Genomic DNA, 22,109 nt, shown 5'->3' with positions numbered 1-22,109 from the left:
TCAAACTCAACTAAATTAAAGTGCAATAAATTAGAATATAATAATCGACTAAAACATGAGATTATAGCCTACCATCATTCACCCGACCCCAATCCTATTTTCCTTAGCCTTCACTGTCACAAGGAAGCTGTTCATCCCAAATTAGGTGTCGTTGTGGCATCATTGCAAACCATTTCACTTCAACAACTCCATTTAACCCTAGAAGGCGATTTTATAAATGCCCAAAGCCTAAGGTTAGTGATTATTTAACAAAAGCTCTAAATTATTATCAGTTTTCTCTAAATTATAGTCTCTAAATTATAGTCTTTTTTGTGTTCGATAGAATCGTTCTTGTGGTTATTTTGAATGTGAAGATGAAATCTCCTTGAACAGTGATTTGGTTACAACTAAAGATTTAACATCGTCTTGGTAAGCGATTAAAATTGATAGGGATAAATTGAAAGAAGAATTAATTGCCATGGAGGCTCTACACCAAGCTGAAGTTGCAAAACTAATGAAATTGGAAGAGAAGGGTTTGAAGACGAGGATGATGCTTATGGTTTCATGGGAACCTTTTGTTGGATTTGTTGCGACGTCGATGATAAAGTGAATTTTTGTGAATCTTGTTGATGTTTATTGTTGTGATCTTTTTTAGTGAATATGTATTGTTTTAGTTTTCTTCTCGTTTGAATAGGTGCATCTTTATTATCATTTTGTTGATGTAATATTGGTGTTATGTATTTTGTTTTGAACCATTTACATTAGTTAATGTAATCTTAGTTTTATGGATTTTGTTGGAAGCTATATTATTTGTTGATGTTGTATGTGTTCATAGCCATCATTGTGTATGTATTTGAGGGAACCAATTGTGATGAACCTGCTATATTATTAGGTGATGTTACATAGCAGTTACATAGTGATAACTTGCAGATTCCGAGATATGGGTTGATGAACATAGCAGTTACAAAACACACAAATTGTATGTGTTGAAAGCATTGTCTCTGTGAAAATCTGGACAGTATATTATAATGATGACCCTGCAGATTCCTAAATCTTAGACAATTAAGGGGTTGGACATCATCTATAAATTGGATAATGAATAACAATGAAACGAACATTTAAATTCATAAACTAATAGTTGCTTCATTCACAAGGGTATATCGCATTAACACCCCAAAAACATATCACAACCAAGTGATAACATGACATCCAAGTTTCCCTAACTAAACAATCAAACTATATTAAACCCCAAACAAGGGGATGTCAACTTATTACCCCAAACAATTACACAACCAAGTGATAACATGACATCCAAGTTAACAGGTCACTAACTAAACAGTCACACAACCAAAAATAACAAGTTTACTTGCCTAGCAATAATTACATCACAACCAAGAATAAACAACCATAATAGAGTTTAATAGCTCCATATTCCAGCACACCAAATTGCATTAAGTCTACTTCTTCCCATTACCCTTCTTTGCTTTCAACTTGGCCAATCTTTGTTTGTTAAGCTGGTTACCAATAATAACAAATTATTCCCTGCCATTGCAGCTTCTTTGGTGAGAATGGAAGTTTTGATGGCTCACTCACATCACTGGCATCACCAACAAATTCAATTGACCTTGTTCCAATTGTTGTACTTTGTAGTTACCTCAATTGTAGTCTAGTCTTTGCCTCGGAGATACTTCTTGGCCTTATAGCTATTTCAGGCTCCGTATCAAAGTCTGGGTAGTCAAAGTCCGCAAAGGCACTGCAACTTGGTTCTTGCCTCTGCACTGAAGGGGTTGTCATATACAAGAAGTTGCTGGATTGACTTGTTTGAATAAGTTGACTTGGCTGAGGGGCTGACAAGGGAATTTCCTCATCACTGGCTTCTTGTGGCACTGGTGCATGAGAGGGAGATCTGGGCTGTTCATCATCAGTAGCTTCATCAAGTAAAGTTCTCTTTCTTTTTGTCTACTTTCCCTTCTTCTTACCTCCAATGGGCAGCTTTCCTTTAGAGTGTTGTTAGTAAGAAAGAATGCTTTTATTAGATGTTGAAAGAAAAATAATGATAGAAAAAGTTATAGTATTGATTACCTTTGCACATCCTCTAGCATTGTGTCCAAGTTCACCACAGTTGTTACATGTCATTACCCTCCCTTTCTTTGATCAAATTAATTCAGGCGTCTATAAACTACATTATAAATCCAACTGTCGTCATTCTCTAATTTTGTGAATGCATAATTATTATTTGGAACTTATTATCTGAAAATTAGAAATAACAAATTCGTTATAAAAACGTTGTACTACCAAATATATTCATGCAAAGTTGGAGGAAAAGTTTGAGCTTAAACATAACGTTGGAAATATCCTTTTCACACATTACTTCTAATTTTCACGAGTAGCTGCTCCACTCTAATCAGGCTGGATCGATCAAAAAGGAATATCATAAGAAGGAAGAACGTAGGACTCCCTTTTATATGTGCAAAATGGTTTTCAAGAGTAATTGAATATTTGTTTTTATAAATATATGCTTTGGAAAACAGTGGATCGTGCATAGTCACTACCATAGGCAGGTTTGCTAGTGAGATAATTAGTAGGTAAGTGGATTAGGATAAGTAGCCGCAAAATTTAACGGAAAAATTTGTGGTCACTAGCATTACCGTAATATTGCCGTTGCTCTTGAAAATTTTGTGGATAACGTTGCATGCATGGGATGCATACAGCCGCGAAAAAAGCTACGATCACTCGACCTTTTTTCTTTGTATCTATTTGTTTTCAGTATGAAATTAACTGAAAACAGGAAAATTTGATCATCTATTGTTGGTACTTAAGAATTTGATGTTTGTCATATAGTATTTGAGAGATGCGTTATTAATGCATACAAGTTGCAAGTGATATACGTACTTTCCAATATACAATCCATATCCAAAACATGATCTCCTGCCTGAAATTCACCGATTTTATTAGTCTCCCTTTGCCATTTGCCTTGTCTTAGCTTTTCTGTTGCATCTTCAGCTCGTTTTAATTTCCTTTATGATCTTCTATTTCGAGCATTAATCAGATAGATGGCGAATACAGAGACAATAAGGACGATTGTTGGAATTATTGGTATGTGTCTTACGTACTATCCAATATTCATCAATACCGGTTTTTAAGTTATATATATATCAACTAATTAACATTTCTTTTCCATGCATAATTAATGCAGGAAATGTTATATCTTTCTTCCTCTTCCTATCCCCTGTGTAAGTCCTCTGCAATAATGTGCATTATGAATTTATGAATAATAAAGTATATATCTTTGATCCTTCAAACATTTAGCTGTATTTTTTTGGCAGGCCAACGTTCATTAAAATATGGAAAGTAAAGACGGTGATGCAATTCAGACCAGACCCTTATGTTGCTACTGTTCTAAATTGTGCAGTGTGGATATTTTATGGAATGCCCTTTGTTCATCCAGATAGCCTTCTGGTCATCACCATTAACGGCATCGGTCTTGTTATAGAATTAATTTATGTCTCAATCTTCTTTATCTATTCCGAATGGCCAAAACGTGTACGTATTTTATTATATACACTTTTAATTACTTAATTATTCAAATTAATTTGAACTAACTTGTGTTTTTTTTAATAACTGAATATCAGCGGAGGATTATAATTGCTTTGATAATTGAAGTAATATTTGTGGCGATCGTCATTTTCGTTACGCTTACTTTCCTCCATGATACCAAGTCCAGATCCATGCTTGTTGGAATATTGGCTGTCATTTTCAATATTCTTATGTACACTTCGCCCCTCACCGTCATGGTATTAATTTGTCTATTGGAATCCTTCTTCTTTTTTTACATTCAATTTTTAATTTGCCATATGTATGCACTAATTACTAACATTTGCTGTTTTCTTTTAGCGTCGAGTCATCAGCACCAAGAGTGTGAAATACATGCCATTTTTCCTGTCACTTGCAAACTTTGCTAATGGATGTATTTGGTTCGCCTATGCATTCCTCAAATTTGATCCCTACATCTTGGTAATTAAATTCATTTTCTTATTCTTCGATACTGAATATATTGCTAATTCATGTACATTACTGGTTTACTACATAATCTAAAGCATGATAATAGCATTTTGAATCTGTATTGTTTGATAATAATAGGTACCTAATGGCCTGGGAGCGTTATCTGGAGCACTTCAGCTCATCCTTTATGCAACATATTATCGCTCCACCAACTGGGACGATGATGGAAAGTCAAGTGAAATTGAACTTCCAGGGAACACCACACCCTAATTTAGTTCAATTTAGGATTTAAGTTAGATTTACCGATAGTGTAAGGAATTTTTAATTATTATCAGTACAATTAGCGCGTTATAGCAGATTGCTTACTACTTTTCTAGGTTACCGGTCAATTATTAGAGTTCATTATCTGTGTAAATGCAGTTTCAGCGACTTGATTGTGTAAATATTTCTTATGCTTTTAGCTTCTTATTTTTTTTTTCTACACATTAGGAATTGTGTTATCAAAGTAGAAAACTCTCTATTTCCCCTTCCCATTCCCCATGTATAGCAAAAAAAATCCTGGAAAGTACAACTAGGCTACCATGCTATTGACTCACGACTGAAAAGAAAACAGAAAAAAAAAAAAAAAGAATTTCATTTTAGCCTAAATGTTTATGACTACTACTGTTATATAAATAAATGTATTGACATGAGAAGAAAGCAGTGTCAATTCCATCACCCAACCTACAGAAGCCAACTTGATGACATATTTGAAAATTTCCCAGAAATAAAAAAGAAAAGAAACAATGGATATATTATAAGGAAAAAGAAAAAAAAGGAAGAAAACAAATGGAAAAGAAGACATGAATGTATAAGCTTTTAGTTACATCAACCAAGAGAATACATGTACACAGCTTCCCAATAGAACCGCGAAAATATTCTGGCTCTGCAAGTTCACTTCCTTCGTCAAATATTTGGAAATTGAGATAGAATTTACCTACTTCTGCATGTCTGCTTGAGCTACAAGCTTCAAGGCCCACGATACTTTCGGAAACACAAACAACCCTGTTGTTGATCAGCGGGAATCATTCCTCCGCCTTTTGATGTATCAATAGCCTCTATCATGGATGCTACCTCGTTCATCTCAGGCCGCTTGTCAGGGTTAGCGTCCCAACATCTCTTCATTACATTAGCAAGGGAACTAGGGCAACACCTTGGAATTTCTGGTCTCAGATTCTGTGTGGCACAACAGAAACCGCAGTTATCAAGGAGGCAAAGGCAGATGATCAAGAAGAAACCAGTAACTATACATTCTTGTCTATCTGTGTTATTCAATCTTCACATGTCATTACTTATATCCAAAAAGTGCTAAAAAGTTGGAGGCTTTACCTGGCAAACCACAGCTGAAGTTACTTCTGAGAAGCTGAGATTAGAATATGGCATGTCACAGCAGTAGATCTCCCACACACATATGCCAAAACTGTAAACATCGCATTTTCTATTGTATGGATTGCCATTGAGAACCTGTAGTTTGAGCATTCAACAATTCAGCAACAGCGGATGTAAAGTACAACTCTTTCATTTGCAATGTTTTCATTCTTGCTTTCCCAGCATTTTAAAAAGTTTATCCAACACTTTCTTTCACTAATTCACTCGATTTTGGGGGTTAAAATCCCTACATTCACGTCACTCTTCCTCCAGGTGAGAAAAAGATGGGGATTGCAATAGGAAAAGATTTAGCTTATTTCGAAAAATCAACACCGAACATTGTGTTCTGTAGTAAGTTAGATCAAGGCTCATAGCATGTGTCTCTTGCACACTTATGCATTGTACACAAGTTGACGAATGAATCTTGGTGAAAAATAAGGGAACATTTGCAAGCAAGAATACCAAGAAAAAGCTTTATATACGCTGAATCTGCTTAATCCATCAAAAGAACAGAAATGACCAGACAGATTACTGACATGAATGAAAGACATTCATGGAGAGGTGAATCCTACTCCACTTCCAGAATTACCTCAGGAGCCATATATCCAAGGGTTCCAGTCTCCCCGGTCATGTCATTGGGATTAGAGGCCTCAACGCGAGCAACCCCAAAATCTGCAATTTTTACTGTACGTGTCTTATCCAATAGCATATTCTCTGTCTTGACATCTCTATGCACAATCTTCTCAGAGTGAAGGTAACTTAACCTAAAAAAGTTCAAATGATTGACCTCAGTTCAGTAAATGATAAATTGTATATATAATTCAGAGGGGTTTAAAATACATGAGAAAAAGTCAGAGCTCCAATTTACCCTCTGGCCATATCAAGTGCAATCTGCACAACTACTTTGAATGCTAGCTTCTTTCTTCTGTTCTTGATAAGGTAAGATTTTAATGCACCGCCCGGAAGGTACTCCACTATGACGCAGCATATGTTACTAGGCATGCCAATGTGACCATTTTCTGTTTGTACATTTAGCCCAGAAGAGCCCATGGTTGCTCCGATGAACTGTGAGATTGGAGAGATATATTAGTTGTATTATGTGGAAAAAGAAGTATGGGTAAATCTAAGCAACAATCAGTTGGTATGCTATGACATGAGATAAGACTTTGGACATCTGCAGTTTCCATAGTCCAACGGCCTTTATGTTGTGAATGAAATACAACACTAAAGATTAGGCATCCAACCAGCACAGACATCGTAGATCATTATAAACAGGAGCCTGTAAAATTAACACAAATTTGAAATTGCAGTCATTTGCTACAGCCAACGAATAGGTATAGGCATGCTTCACATCACCCTTAACTGTCCTTCAAGCATCATGCTTTCACCCCTTCACCATAAAGGTTTCTGGTACATCAATGAATTAATTTTGTATTTCATTTGTTTAAACCAGAAATAACACATAAGATGTCTTTTGTCCTTGCAAGAATGTTTTCAGAATCAAAATGTTTTATATACTCCATGCAACATGATAGCTCAAGTAGATCAATATATATAAGAGATCAGAACTTGACTACCAAATTATAACTTGTCAAGATTGTAAACAAAATTCAAAAAGACACTATTACAACTTACAGCCTTGTATCCTGATGATTGGAGTTTAAGGTTCATCTATTCAAGTTGGCCTATATACGGAATATTCTTTTTTCCTTATTCCCGCTTTGAAAAGTTAGGTAGTGGTGTCTAGGTAGTCCTTGTCAATATGAAGTTCTGATTTCCACCATCAACCTATCAAGAGCTTGCTAAATTTCCCAAGATCAGCCTTTTTCTCATTTTCATAATAGAAAATCATCACAACCTACCATTATAAGCTCAAAAATACTGTGACTATTTACGTGACTTATAGAAGTCGATATGTTGTTTCTTTTGTTCTTCTCTTTTTGGGAGGTATTGCTCTGTTTATTGAGTTACCCGTCATAAGTAGCTACTAATTCCTATAAGGAACACCTCATGCAAAAGTTACAAAACTGAATTAAAAAGACAGCCTTCTGCAAAGCTTCAGCAATTTGACAGAATAGTGGAACACTCATATTCGTGACGCAAAGATAAGCACACTTTTGATACACATATAACTTGTCATCAAATTCAAATTTAGGAGGTGACACGAGCATGACTCACATATTTTTCGGTACTACTAATAAGAATCTGCTAATATAGCAAAAAGGATAATTAATGTCCATATTCTCACTACTGACTTCAGTAATCACAGGACTAAATTTATTTATCCACTATAATCTCTTTCCTACTGTAGAACCACCATCTCTCATGTTTTTAATTGGTTAAAATCTAAAACATAGTATCTTACCTTAAATATCTAATAATTAATTTCTTTAAAATATGTACACATCTTGAGCAAGCTGTGATTTACAATAGCTAATCACCACCAAACTAGCTAGACGAAGTTTCTTGGCCATGAAATGGAAAGATAGAGGCTCATCATGCATATTACAATGGCATTGCTATTGTTGAAGTTCTCTACAAGCACTATGTCCACACTTTGTTCCAAAAGCAGTGCAAAAAGTATAAACTGAGTAAAAGGTAGTTTAGACTGGAAATTATTAGTAGATGGACCATCAAAGTTTTAGCCCGTGACAGGAACTGAAGTTTCATGCAGAAGCAGTAGTATCCGAGAGGTTTTAAATCATTCCCTCATAAAAAGTTTATAGGTTGAATGTCACCTTTGTAACATTAGAATGGTCAAGCTTATGCCACACTGAAACTTCCTGAGTAAAAGCTGCCCTTAGTGATGCTATTTCAGCATCTGTTCTGTGGCCCTCTTCCCCCCAGTCCAGTAGTTTCACTGAGGAATGTTAACGAGAAACAAGTTAGCAAGAACACTAATTTATGGTAGTCATTAAATCATTCCAAAATTTGTTAAAAAGTTTGAACTAGAAAAATGGACAATTTTTGGACAAGCAAATTTGTTAAGGCCCTGTAGCAGTGACAACGACAACCACATTTAACACCAAAACGCTATTTAAAGCAAGAACATAAAAACAAAAACAGAAAACCAAAAATGATGAGAGAGCTAGAAAATGAGATCCAGAGTAGTAGGATCAAGATGACAAGCATTAGTGTTTTCGATTACTTTATTACTTGAATAACAGATAGGATCACATGAAAGTTCAGAAATACAGCAATATGAAGACCAGCCAAGTTAATGCAATCTGCAACTTGCACAATTCAATCCAAACCCGTGCCATTATTCACGGATTCCATACGAATACACTCAAATGACAGACCATCAAAATCACAATACAACCTGATGAAGAAAACTAATAAAAACAGCAACCATGCATAGCAAACCTTGAATAAAGTTACCTCCATTTCAAAAAGATTGACACTGTTTCCTTATTAGTCCATTTTTGAAAAGGAGGGAGTAGTAGTTCAGCAGCCTATAGGGAGGTAGGGAACATTAAAATTGAACCATGAATAGGCCCACAAAATTAACACTGAGCACAATTTTTCCACTAGTTATTAAAGAATTAATGACTTTCCAAAAATTGTAAACGCATGAATCACTTTTTTACCATCAATTCTGTTTAAGTTCCTAGTACCTACTCTTCATGATAGCATGATCCATGCACTAAAACTAAATAAAAGGATAGGATAAAAGTGAAAAGAAAATAACTTCTTAACAATATAAAAGGAAAATGGACCGACAGTCCCAGAAATGCTGCGACACACCTCCTCACGCGGTTCCCTCTCTGCCCCTCCAAAAAAGTTAAAATAGATAATAACAATAATAATGATAATAATAATTTTTTTTTTTTAGAGGAAACAAAAACGAAAAATCAAAAGTAAATGAGTAACTGTATCACCCAGAAACCATTGAACAGATTTGTTTTTGAGTTATGGTTAAAAAACAGGTAGGTGACTGACCGGCAACATCTTGGCCGTCGTAAATGCCACGGTGGACGGTACCAAAAGTGCCACGAGCAATGACACTTTTGATGATAAGCTTGGAAGGGTCAATTTCCCAGTCGTATCTTTTCTTGGGCTTGACGGAGGAAGATAAAGAGAGGGCAGCAGCAGTGGCGGTGGCGGTGGCGGTAGTGTAATTAATGCACGAATCATCGAATGGTTTCTTCTTTTCCATAGTCCATGCTCTGTTAAGGTGCTTCTCCAGTTGTTCATCCAAACTCTTCAAATCAATCTGATCAGCTCTTACAAACCCATCACTGCTCTTCTCCATTTCGTTTTCTGCTTCCCCTTTTTTCTCTGTGTTCATAAACCTGAATATTTGATTGTTTCTTTGGGTAATATGATTGTGATTGTTCCGTAGGGGTGAATACTAGTTTTAGAGGGAGGAATAAATTAATAAAGCCAAAGAGAGGGAAAAAGCCAAAGTCTTTTTGGTTTGGTGCAGGGGAAGAAGAAAGGGAAGAGAAGAGGAGTAATATGAGCATAACGCCATGTGTGCACATGGAATTGCCTGAAGACAGCGTGTACTCCTGACCCCACCACTCTCCTCTTCTTTCTTTTCTCATTTTTTTTCTTCTACCTCCTTTTTTATTCGGAAAATGATGATATTTATCCTCTACTATCCAAAATAAGCAACATCTCTTCTTCCCGTTAAAGTTGGGGTGAAAATAAGCGTCATTCGAATTTTTTCGGTAGGTTTGTTATTTGTTACAGTTTTGGTTAGTTAATATTGTATTGGGTAAAATACCCAAAGAAGAGGACACGTGGAATTGAAGACAGAAAACCGAGCACATCTAATTTGTGTGTTACCGAGAAAGGCAAGTCTATAAAGGCATTAAGCATGATGTGCCCGATAACATTTAATGAAGAATATTCCACAGCATTAAAGAGTAACGGCTCATTACAGGAATTTAGACATTTATGTTTACCGTTAGGTTTCCATTACCGCACTTTAATAATTACCATTAGTGGTGGACCCAACCATTACACCCATTGAGATATAAATAATAGGCTCAACGATCATTATAAGACACGATTTAGACATCAAAGAATTCTTCCAATACAACATCTTGATACTATTTTTCTAGCTTGTTGTTCTTATCATCATCGTGCCCGAAAACTCTGTCCCCGGGCTCTCCATATCTATCGTTTTCTCTACATTTGAGCTAAGTATCTTGCATCCAAATTGACTGATTCATTATCTTATGGGATCAAATTGATTCATTTGTCTAGAAACCACGAACAAATTCAACTGTACCATTTTTCGGGTAAACAGTTTGGCGCCCACCGTGGGGCCTAGACAGTCGTGTGGTTAAGTTGATCCTTACCTCTTTCACTCACAAGCTTTGATCGATGCTACGGCCGGGCACGAGTTAATGAGTTTCCTCGATGCCTATTCCGGGTACAATCAGATCAAAAATGAACTCGCAAGACCGAGGACTCAATCAGCGACACTCGTAATGAGGGGCAAGATGCCACGCCGGTGTATGACGGGCGGTACCCTAGACGAGTACGGCAAACGACTCCAGATGATGCTGACCAGGGGCATGTAGCAGACCTGGTGAGGATCCTGCAAGAGCAACATGCAATCATCCTAGGCCACCTCACGCGGCATGATTAGGTTATGACGGAGTTAAAACAAGCACTATCGGGTGCTTCAAATAATTCAAACATGCGAGATCCAGTTCCTCCAGTTGTTCCCACGAACCAAACAACGCAGAGAGTCGACAACAACACTCCTAGGGGCGAAGTTGGCTTTGACGGACCTGGGGGGGAGCATATCTGGACTCAACAGCGACAATGACCCATTCAAGGAAGAACTTTTGCGGTTCATGAAGGAAGTCAATGCCCGCATGGATCAGATCCCGGGCGCACCGCCAATATTGAAGGGTCCGAACTCGAAGAAGTATATTCAACTACCATACAAACCGAGTGCAAACCCAGAACTAATCCCTAAGCGGTTTAGAATGCATGAAGTGCCGAAATACAATGGAATTTCAGATCCACAGGAACACATCACCACCTACACAACGACAGTGAAAGGAAACGATTTGGCTCCTCATGAAATTGAATCTATATTATTAAAGAAATTTGGTGAGATTCTCATGAGAGGAGCCTTGACGTGGTACTCATTACTACGCGAGCACTTCATAGATTCCTTCGAGATGCTCGCAGATTCATTCATCAAGGCCCATGTCGGTGCGAGAAAGGTACAAGCCCGAAAGGCCGACATATTCAAGATCGCACAGGGAGAGTCCGAATTGTTACAAAGGTTCGTTAGTCGGTTACAGAAGTAAAGGATGTTGTTATCGGCTGTTCCGTATGAATGGACAGCTGAAGCGTTCACTAAGGGTTTAAACCCAAGGAGTTCGGATGCTTCCCGGAAGCTGAAGGAAAGTCTGCTCGAGTTTCAAGAGACAACTTGGGAGGATATCCTCAACCGGTACAAGTCAAAGATAAGTATCGAAGACGATCAGGTTGACTTCCCGTCATCAGCAAAAGGACGGGAGAAGAACAAAGATAAAGTGAAAGACAATGCCGACTCAGATAGATGAGTTTCAAGGGGTCGTCTTCTACCCTATGAGCGGACGGAAGGTCGCGGCAGGACCTTCCGGTCGGTTGACAAGTTTATTAATAACAAGAGAACTGATCGTGGTCGGAATTACAGACCACTGCAGGATAGGGATATCCCAGGGTCACGAGGCCCTTCCTATCCAAAGTTATCATAATATAATTTCAACGTCAGTGCGGTGGAATTAGTATCGGCCATGAGAGAATCAAAGAGGCACGGTTCCCGAGACTGATGAGGTCCGATACCGACCATAGGGACACAAACTTATGGTGTGAATATCATGGAACTAATGGTCACCGGACTTGGGACTGCCGGCACCTCCATGAAGAAGTGGAAATGCTGTTAAAAAATGGTCACCTCAGATAATTCTTGAGTGACTGAGCAAAGAACAACTATGGTTGGGACAGGGGAGACGTGTAAACCTCGAAAGCTGGAGAGGAACCTCCGCTCCAAATGATCAACATGATCTTCGGAGGGAATGAAATTAATGGGATCACCTTCTCGGCTTCAAATAAGATAAAAGTATCGACAACCTATAACAAGAGGTTCCGAGAAGATGATATCACGTTCACGGACGAAGACGTGGACGGATTACTATTACCGCACAATGACACACTGGTAATTTCTTTGAATGTGTTAAATTTCAAAATAAAATGTGTTTTAGTAGATCCAGAAAATTTTGCCAATATCATACAATGGAGAGTTATGGATCAAGCTAAACTCACCAGGAGCATTGTCATAGCAACAAAAATCCTTGCTGGTTTCAATCTCGCAAGGGTGACAACCTGAGGGGAAATTTTACTGGTTACGGATGCCGATGGCGTAAAAAAGACATCTCTCTTCTAAGTAGTAGATGGAGATATGGGCTATAATATCATCCTAGGGAGGCCATGGCTGCATGAGATGAAAGTTGTGCCTTCGACGTACCACCAACTACTGAAATTCCCAACACCCGAGGGGAGCAATCAGATAAGAGGTGATCAACCGGTGGCTAGAGAGATGGATGCGATCTCAATTTCCCATAGTAAGGGAAAGGAACCTGCAGCATAGCAATTATCGGAACTGGATTCCGCCCCCGAACTAGAGGAAATTGCCCCGGAGACGAGGAGTCGGAACAACATCAGGTACCAAGGTATTTCTAAATACCGGAAGAAACTGACGCAACGAAGTCCACGGCAGAAGAACTGGAGAAAATTGCACTGTTTGAAAAATTCCCCGAAAGGAAGTTCCATTTGGGAACAGGACTGCACCTAGAGCTCAGGTCAGATTTTATTGAATTCCTTAAAATTAACGTTGATTGTTTTGCGTGGTCGCACGAGGATATGATAGGCATCACAATGGAGATAGTCATGCAGAAGTTAAGCTTGAACCCGAGCGTACCTCCGGTAAGGCAAAATAAGCGCCCTATCGCATAAGCAAGGAATAAATTCGTTAGAGAAGAGGTAACCTGTCTACTTAATATTGGTTCAATCCGAGAGGTAAGATATCCAGACTGTCTAGTTAATATGGTAGTAGTTTCTAAGAAAAATAATAAATTCTGCATGTGCGTAGATTATAAAGATCTTAATAAGGCATGCCCGAAAGACTCGTTCCCATTGCCAAATATCGATCAAATGATCGACGATACGACCGGGAACGAGTTAATGAGTTTCTTCGATGCCTATTCCGGGTAAAATCAGATCAAGATGAACCCAAAAGACCGGGAAAAGACTTCGTTTATAATAAATTTTGGTACATATTGTTACAACGTAATGCCTTTCAGACTAAAAACTGCTGGAGCCACTTACTAGCGACTTGTAAATAAGATGTTCGAAAAATAAATAGGAAAAACTATGGAAGTATATATAGACGATATGCTCGTTAAGTCTCTGGATGCAGGTAACCACCTGAGGCATCTACAAGAAACATTTGACACACTGAGGGAACATAATATGAAGCTTAAGCTCGAGAAGTGTGCATTCGGGGTCGGATCAGGTAAATTCTTAGGATTGCTGGTCTCACAGAGAGGAATTGAGGTAAGTCCCGACAAAATCAAGGCCATAGAGGACATCCCAGATCAACTATCCAACGTAAAGGAAGTATAGAGACTCACAGGCAGATTAGCGGCTTTGAGCAGGTTCATTTCCCGATCATCAGAGAAATATCATTGCTTCTTCGCACTGCTAGAAAAGAAAAATAATTTCGAATGGACACCAGAGTATCAACAATCCTTGAAGGAATTAAAGGAATACTTATCAAGCCCTCTGTTGCTCTCGATGCAAAAAAGAATGAGAAACAATGGTGGTCTACCTAGCGGTCTCGATAGTTGCAGTAAGCGCAGTCTTAGTCCGGGAGGATAAAGGTACTCAATCCCCCACTTATTACGTTAGCAAAATTTTAACGGGGGTAGACATTCGCTACCCACATTTGGAAAAACTGGCCTTAGCTCTCGTGGTCTCTGCTCGGAAGCTGAGGCCATACTTCTAATGACACACGATAGCCGTGGTAAATACATTTCCTTTGAGGAATATACTCCATAAACCCGAGCTCTTGGGTAGATTGGCCAAATGGGACGTTCAAATGAGCAAATTCGACATAGAGTATAAGCCAAGGACAACGATTAAAGCACAAGTCCTGGTTGACTTCGTGGCCGATTTCAGCCTGGGACTATTACCCCTGGCTACCAAAGAGGCAATAATGTTATCAGAACCGACAGCAGGAGTCTAGACCTTGTTCACAGACGGAGCTTCAAACGTGAAAGGGTCCGGGCTTGGGATAGTCTTGATCACACCTTTAGGGGAAACCTTAAGGCAAGCTATCAGAACGATTCCTTTAACTAACAATGAAGCATAGTACGAAGCTTTGATTGCAGTGCTCGAATTGGGCTGTGGGCTCGACTCTGAAGCCGTCAAAATCAAATGTGATTCGTAGCTAGTGGTAAATCAGGTCTACAAAATTTTTGACACCAAAGATAAGCGAATGCAGCAATACGTGGTGAAGGTTTAGGCCTTATTATCATGATTCCGAGAGTGGTCAATAACCCACATCCCGAGGGAAGAAAACGCGGAAGAAGATGCATTAGCAAACCTAGGCTCATCAACAAAACTCTGAGGACCAGAATCAGGTACGATAGTACAACTGATGAACTCAGCCTTGTGCACAGATGGTTACTATGAGATGAATTCGGCCAATTTGGTTTGGGGCTGGAGAAACAAGATAATTGATTACCTCGAGCACGGAAAACTGCCCAAAGAACTCAAAGCATCAAGAGCACTGCGCACCAAAGTCGCGCGATACACCTTCGACAAGGGCCAATTGTACAGAAAATCATTCCAAGGCCCGCTGGCCCGATGTGTAGGAGCATTAGAAGCCAGCTATGTCATGAGATAAATCCACGAAGGAATATACGGCAACCACTCGGGCACAGGTTTTTTGGTGCTGAAATTAGTTCGTGAAGGGTATTATTGGCCCCATATGGAACTAGACGCCAAGGACATTGTGCGAAAATGTGATATGTGCCAACGCCACACACCACTAGTACATCAACCAGCAAAACCACTGCATTCAATTCTCTAATTTGAACTGACTATTTTTCCAAATGGTTGGAAGCAGGTGCTTATCAAAAGATTGGAGAACGCGAAGTGGTCGACTTCCTATGGGAAAACATAATTTGCAGGTTCAGAATACCGAAAGAGATTGCATGTGACAACATGCCCCAATTTATCGGCGCAAAAGTCATATAATTCCTCGAAGATTTGAAGATAAAAAGGATTACCTCTTCACCCTATCATCCGAGCGCAAACGGCCAAGCGGAGTCAACAAATAAAACAATTGTGCAAAATCTAAAGAAAAGGCTAGAAGCAGCAAAAGGCAGCTGGCCCGAAGAGTTTCCGGGAGTGCTATGGGCCTACCGAGCAACGACCAAGTCGAGCATGGGAGAAACCCCTTTTCCCCTTGTATACGGCACAAAATCTTTGATACCGGTGGAAGTAGGGGAGCCAACCTTAAGGTATTTACAGGCAGGCGAAGAGTCAAATAACGAGGCAATGCTAATCAACTTAGAACTGCTCGAGGAACATAGGGACTTGGCACATATCAGAATGGCAGCCCAAAAGCAGAGGGTGGAGCGGTATTACAATCAAATAACCAACCTTCGTTATTTCAAAGTGGGAGACTTGGTCTTGAGGAAGGTGACTCAGAACACCCGAGAACTCACGCCGGCAAATTAGCCTCTACATGGGAATGCCCTTACCAGGTTTCGGCTATCACCAGTAAAGGGTCATACGAGTTGGAAACCCGCAACGGAGACAAGTTGCCCAGCAACTGGAACGTGGCTCATCTAAAAAATATTACTACTGACAAACAACAGTCAAACGGAAAGTATGTGTTGTACTCTTTTGTCCTTCATTTTGTTTTTTTATCCCAATTGGGTTTTTACAGGCAAGGTTTTTAACGAGGCAGCTGATGAGTGGGGATTTTGACTACTTATTAGAGCCTTTTTGCTTTCGTTTTAGTCCAAAAGCGTTTAATTGTGTTCCCAAAAAATTAAAGAAATATGCTTAATTGCAGGAATGGTGGAAAATGATCCTCAAAGATGAAATCCAACTCAATAAGGAGTAATCTGAACCAAGGACAAAAACAGGCACATAAGCTCTAAACTGCGCACCGCAGATTGTGCAAAAGAACTTATCAGTGATCTGTGAGAAGTACGGTCCGCACATGAAATGTGCGGCCGCAAAAGCAAGGCAAGACCGAAAGTTCAGAGAACATATCAAGTTCAACGGAAGTGCGGACCGCACAATTGTTGTGCAGCCGGAGAAGATCAGTTATGCGGCCGCAGTTGCATTTGTGCGGTCCACAAAAGCCCTATGTGTGGTCACAATAAAAAATGTGCAAATCGCAGAAAGATAGAGATGCGACCGCGATTCAGAATTGTGTGGCCGCAAGAGTCCAACCTGTCAAGCTGAAGCAAAGTGCGGACCACACTTGGAATTGTGCAGCCGCAGAATCTATGAAAGGGCAATTTTGTCTGAAAATTTTAGCACTCTATAAATAGAAGAGTTTCAATTTTTTTAGGGAAAGTTTTGGAACTTTTGACATCAACAGTCGTTTACTTTGCCCTTTTTAATAGTTGAGCTTTTTGAATATTACTTTTATCATCTTAATCATTAATATGGGTTTCATTATCACTTCTTCTTCTTCTTTCTCTTTCAATTTAATCATGAGTAGCTAGATTTTTACTAGGGTTGTGATTCAACCCTAGTGTGTAAACTTAATGGGTATTTGATTTATTGCTTGTTTATGGTTGGGTGTTGATTATCTAGCCTAGTTCTTGCTTTAATTTGAAGAATTAATGGTTGCAAACATAATTTCATGCCTATTTGACTTGGTCTCTACTTGAGAAAGAGAGATTTAGTCTAGGAAAACTTGGCTAGCAAGAAATTGGGTCAATCGAGAGATTGATAATCCCAATTAAAGGGTTGAACCTAGAGATAGTAAAACCCGACTTGAGCTTATTATCAACTGCTTTTTTCAATACCCATTTGGACTTGAAAAGGCCAAATTGGGCAAAATCACTCTCTGACCGAGTGGAATTGAGTGGGTACTTGAGTGTTGATAGCTATAATACACCCCGACCAATAAAATAAGATTTAAAGCTTACAACCCATTAAGAGAACACATATGTGAAGGTTATAGCCCTAGGCCTTTTTATCATTTAAAAAAAACAAACAAAAACAATTTCTTAGTTTTGTTCTTAAAATCGCAATTGTAGTTTAACTTAGAATTTTAAACAAAACCCAATATTCCGGAAGTGCAAATTAAGATATATACTATTAGCACCCATTCGCATAACTCCTAGTGGAATTCGACCCCGACTCTGTTGGTATTATTATTGCATCGACCGTTTTCATATTCTCAAATAGAGGAGTGAAATTGGACGAGATCAATATTTGCCGCCGTTGTAGGGGAGCTAAAAATGGTGTTAGATATATATATTTAGGTGTGTTTTTGGAATATCTTTTTTTCCTTCCTTGTTACTAATGTCTGAGTATTGTAGGTGTAATCATGGCAAACAACGAGCTCGGAAACATAGCCGTGGCGGATGTGGACGTTGATGATAATGCAATGGATGAGGTCCCTCTTGAACCTCAAGCCAATAGACGAGGCCAACCGCCTCAAGACAATGTGCCCGTTCCACCCCACCTCCACCACGTGCGGCTCCACACCCGGTGTTGCCGAATAAAGGGTATACAAGTGCTATAGTCCCACCCCGTATTAGGGCAGACAACTTTCAAATAACCAACGTGATACTCACTTTGCTCGAGCAACGAGGGTTCTTCACCGGTGCATCGGGTCAAAATGCATATAAACATTTGAAGGGGTTCATTGATACGTGTTGGGGGAGCAAACAAACAAATGTCTTCGAGGACACTTTGAGGCTAAGGCTTTTTCCCTTCTCTCTGTGGGGGAAAGCCTTAGATTGGTTGGAACGTTTGCCAAATCATTCCATTCATACTTGGTATAAACTAGCGGATAAATTTATTTCAAAGTACTTCTCTCTCGGGCACATTGTCATTCTTCGGGATGAAATTCTAGCATTCAAGCAAGAGCCTAATGAACCACTACACGAGATATGGGAAAGATATAGGACAATGGTGAAAGAGTGCCCCAACAATGATAAGACGGAGAACATGATTCAACAAAATTTCTATCGGGGGATCAACACCACCAACCAATGTGTAGTGAATCAACTTGCCGGTGGGAACTTCATGACAACGCCTTATGCGGAGGCGTGTGCTATTTTGGATGAAACGGCTGATACTTCATCGGCGTAGCGATCCAAAGCCAATGTCCCACAAGGTGATCCAAATGTGATTCTTCTTCATAAAGAGTTACATGACTATGGGAAAGCAATAGCCGAGTTTACAACCACCATGAACCAATTGGCAAAGGCTCAACTTCAACAAGTGCAAAACCCGAGGCAAGTCAATATATGGAGGGATTCAATATGATGGTAAACAAGAGAAGAACAAGAAGTCCACAAGTGCAACAAAGGGTGGACAATTTTATGCAAGATGATAGTGGGTTTGATTAAGGAGATTCTTACAATGATCAAGATGAAGAGGTTCAATATGTGAACAACTTTCAAGGGCAAAGAAACAACTACCAAGGCCCTAGTCAACAACAATGGAGACCTTCAAATAATCAAGGCAATTGGAATTTTAGCAATCAAGGAAATTAGAATTCTAGCAACCAAGGCAATTGGAATAGTGGAAACAATCAAGGAAATTGGAGTGGAAGAAATAACCAAGGAAATTGGCAAAAAAATAATAATCAAGGCAATTGGGGAGGCAACAACCAAGGCGGGTGGAACAATAACCAAGAAAATCGGGGGTCGGGTTTTCAAAGGCCCCCGATGTACCAACAACCGAGCAACCCACCTCCTTATCCTTCTCATGGTCCTAGTTCCTCCAATAATGAAATGAGTCGTATTGAGAATATGTTCAAGCAAATGATGGAGAAGAATGACGATTTTGTTGCCCAACTTGCTTCACACAATACATCAATCCGTAACTTAGAAGTGCAAATGGGTTAAATCTCTCAAGATTTAAATTCTCATCCAAATACGGTAGTGAACCAGAAGGGTGGGAACTCTACGGGGCATGCCATGGACATTACTACAAGAAATAGAAGAGGTGGGAATACACCTACCTCAAGCCAAAGGCAACTTGTGGATGATGAGCAAGTGGTAGAAAAAGAGGAGATCCCGAACAATGTGGTGCAAGCAAATGATGAAGTGGGGATCGATATTGATGACACAGTGGAAGAGACTCAAGAGGATGTGAACCCGTCTAGGGATCATGTGATTGACATACCGGAAATGGTAGTGCAAAAAGCTAAGGAACCATTGCCTAAGCCACCTCCTCCCTATCCTTAAAGGCTTGCCAAGAAAAATGGCGAGAATCAATTCAAGAAGTTCATTGATATGATGAAGAGTCTCTCTATAAATGTGCCATTAGTTGAAGCTTTGGAGAAAATGCCCGGATATGCTAAGTTTATGAAAGACTTGTGACAAAGAAGAGATCAATGAATTTTGGAAGATCCCGGTGCTTTACAATTCCTTATACCATTGGAAGTGCCGAAATTGCAAAAGCTCTATGTGACCTTTGGGCGAGTATCAACTTGATGCCCTATTCGGTTTTCAAAACATTGGGAATTGGGAAACCAAGACCCACATCTATGAGATTACAAATGGCCGACCGTACAATGAATAGACCATTGGGGGTGATTGAGAATGTATTGGTTCGGGTTGACAAGTTCATTCTCCCTGCGGATTTTGTGATTCTTGATTGTGAAGTGGACTATGAGGTGCCGATTATACTTGGTAGAGCTTTCCTTGCTGCGGGAAAGGCTCTTGTTGATGTGGAAGCCGGTGAACTCACTTTCCGGGTGGGTGATGAAAAGGTGGTGTTCCACGTGTGCAAATCTATGAGGCAACCGAATATCAATGAAGTGTGTTCATTCGTGGACTTGGTGACCGATGTGATTATTGATGATACAAGTGCCACGATTAATGTGGGTGACATGCTTGAGGCCGTTTTGCTAAATTTTGATGATGATGAAATGGATGGCTTCATGGAATGTGTAAATTATTTGCAAGGGATGGGGTCGTACAATTATGCACCTCGGAAACTTTCCTTGGATCTTGAAAATAGGAAAACTCCTCCTATAAATCCTTCAATTAAAGAGCCTCCTATCTTGGAGTTGAAGTCATTGCCTCCACATCTCAGGTATGAATTTCTTGGCCCTTGCACTACTTTACCGGTTATTCTTTCCTCTTGTTTGACTAACGTGTAGGTTGACTCTACATTGGCGGTGCTCCATAAGAGGAACAAAGCTATTGGGTGGACTTTGGCGGATATTCGAGGAATAAGCCCTACATTTTGCATGCACAAGATTAACTTGGAGGAAGATGCCAAACCCTCCATTGAACATCAAAGGAGACTCAATGAAGCCATGCAAGACGTGGTCAAAACAGAGATCATAAAGTGGTTAGATGCCGGGGTTGTCTACCCCATTTATGACAGTTCGTGGACTTCTCTGGTGCAATGTGTTCCGAATAAGGGGGCATAACTGTGGTCACCAATGATAAGAACGAGTTGATTCCAACAAGAACGGTGACTGGGTGGAGAGTGTGTATGGACTATCGGAAGCTAAACAAAGTCACAAGGAAAGACCATTTCCCATTACCCTTTCTTGACCAAATGCTTGATAGGTTGGCCGGCCGGGCGTTCTATTGCTTTCTAGATGGATATTCGGGCTACAATCAAATCCTCAAGAGAAAACAACCTTCACTTGTCCCTATGGCACTTTCGCTTTCATGAGGATGCCATTTGGCTTATGCAACACACTGACAACTTTTTAACGGTGTATGATGGCGATATTTACGGATATGGTAGAGGACTACCTTTAAGTCTTCATGGATGACTTTTCGGTAGTCGAGGATTCCTTTGATGATTGCTTGGAAAATTTGGATAAGGTATTGGCAAGGTGTAAAGAAACGAACTTGGTGTTGAATTGGGAGAAATGCCATTTCATGGTCGAGGAGGGTATTGTCCCTGACCACAAAATTTCAAAGAAGGGAACAGAGGTCGACAAGGAGAAAATAGAGGTAATTTCTAAACTTCCACCTCCAACATCCGTGAAGGGCGTGAAAAGTTTCTTGGGTCACGTATGGTTCTACTGGCATTTCATAAAGGATTTTTCCAAGGTAATGGGCCCCTTGTGCAAGCTTTTGGAGAAAGATGCTAAATTTCACTTCAATGATAATTGCATGAGATCATTTGAATTGCTCAAGTTCAAGTTGACAACTACTCCCATTATCACCGCCTCGAATTGGAGCATTCCTTTTGAGCTCATGTGTGATGCTAGTGATGTGGTGGTTGGAGCAGGTTTGGGACAACGTATCAATAAGATCTTTTATCCGGTCTACTATGATAGTAAGACCATGAATGATGCCCAAGTCAATTACACTGTGACCGAAAAAAATCTCATTACCATTGTGTTTTCCATTGAGAAGTTCTGCCCGTACTTGATGGGTGCAAAAATGATTGTCCACACGGATCATACGACACTTCGTTACCTTATGAGCAAGAAATATTCTAAAGCCCGGTTGATGAGATGG

General features: G+C 39.5%; 2 protein-coding genes across 2 annotated transcripts; one reads left to right on the top strand and one right to left on the bottom strand.

The window, feature by feature from the left end:
* The first annotated feature begins 2,757 nt into the window (after positions 1–2,757).
* LOC107776160 (bidirectional sugar transporter SWEET5-like) lies at positions 2,758–4,462 on the top strand. The gene is made up of 6 exons (XM_016596011.2): positions 2,758–3,075; positions 3,176–3,212; positions 3,306–3,522; positions 3,612–3,773; positions 3,874–3,993; positions 4,120–4,462. Exons 1-6 carry the CDS (start codon positions 3,033–3,035, stop codon positions 4,249–4,251), a joined length of 711 nt encoding a protein of 236 aa, XP_016451497.1. The 5' UTR covers positions 2,758–3,032; the 3' UTR covers positions 4,252–4,462.
* A 169-nt stretch (positions 4,463–4,631) lies between these two features.
* Positions 4,632–9,864, bottom strand: LOC107776159 (serine/threonine-protein kinase 52-like). Its single transcript, XM_016596010.2, has 6 exons — positions 9,331–9,864; positions 8,127–8,248; positions 6,257–6,453; positions 5,978–6,152; positions 5,350–5,484; positions 4,632–5,196 (listed from the first exon to the last, which is right to left on the bottom strand). The coding sequence occupies exons 1-6, from the start codon at positions 9,677–9,679 to the stop codon at positions 4,990–4,992; spliced, it is 1,185 nt and encodes a 394-aa protein (XP_016451496.1). The 5' UTR covers positions 9,680–9,864; the 3' UTR covers positions 4,632–4,989.
* Between the last annotated feature and the right edge of the window lie 12,245 nt (positions 9,865–22,109).

Source organism: Nicotiana tabacum, chromosome 4, assembly GCF_000715075.1.
Source record: "Nicotiana tabacum cultivar K326 chromosome 4, ASM71507v2, whole genome shotgun sequence".
Taxonomy (NCBI): Eukaryota; Viridiplantae; Streptophyta; class Magnoliopsida; order Solanales; family Solanaceae; genus Nicotiana; species Nicotiana tabacum.
This window is presented reverse-complemented; position numbering and strand designations above follow the sequence as displayed.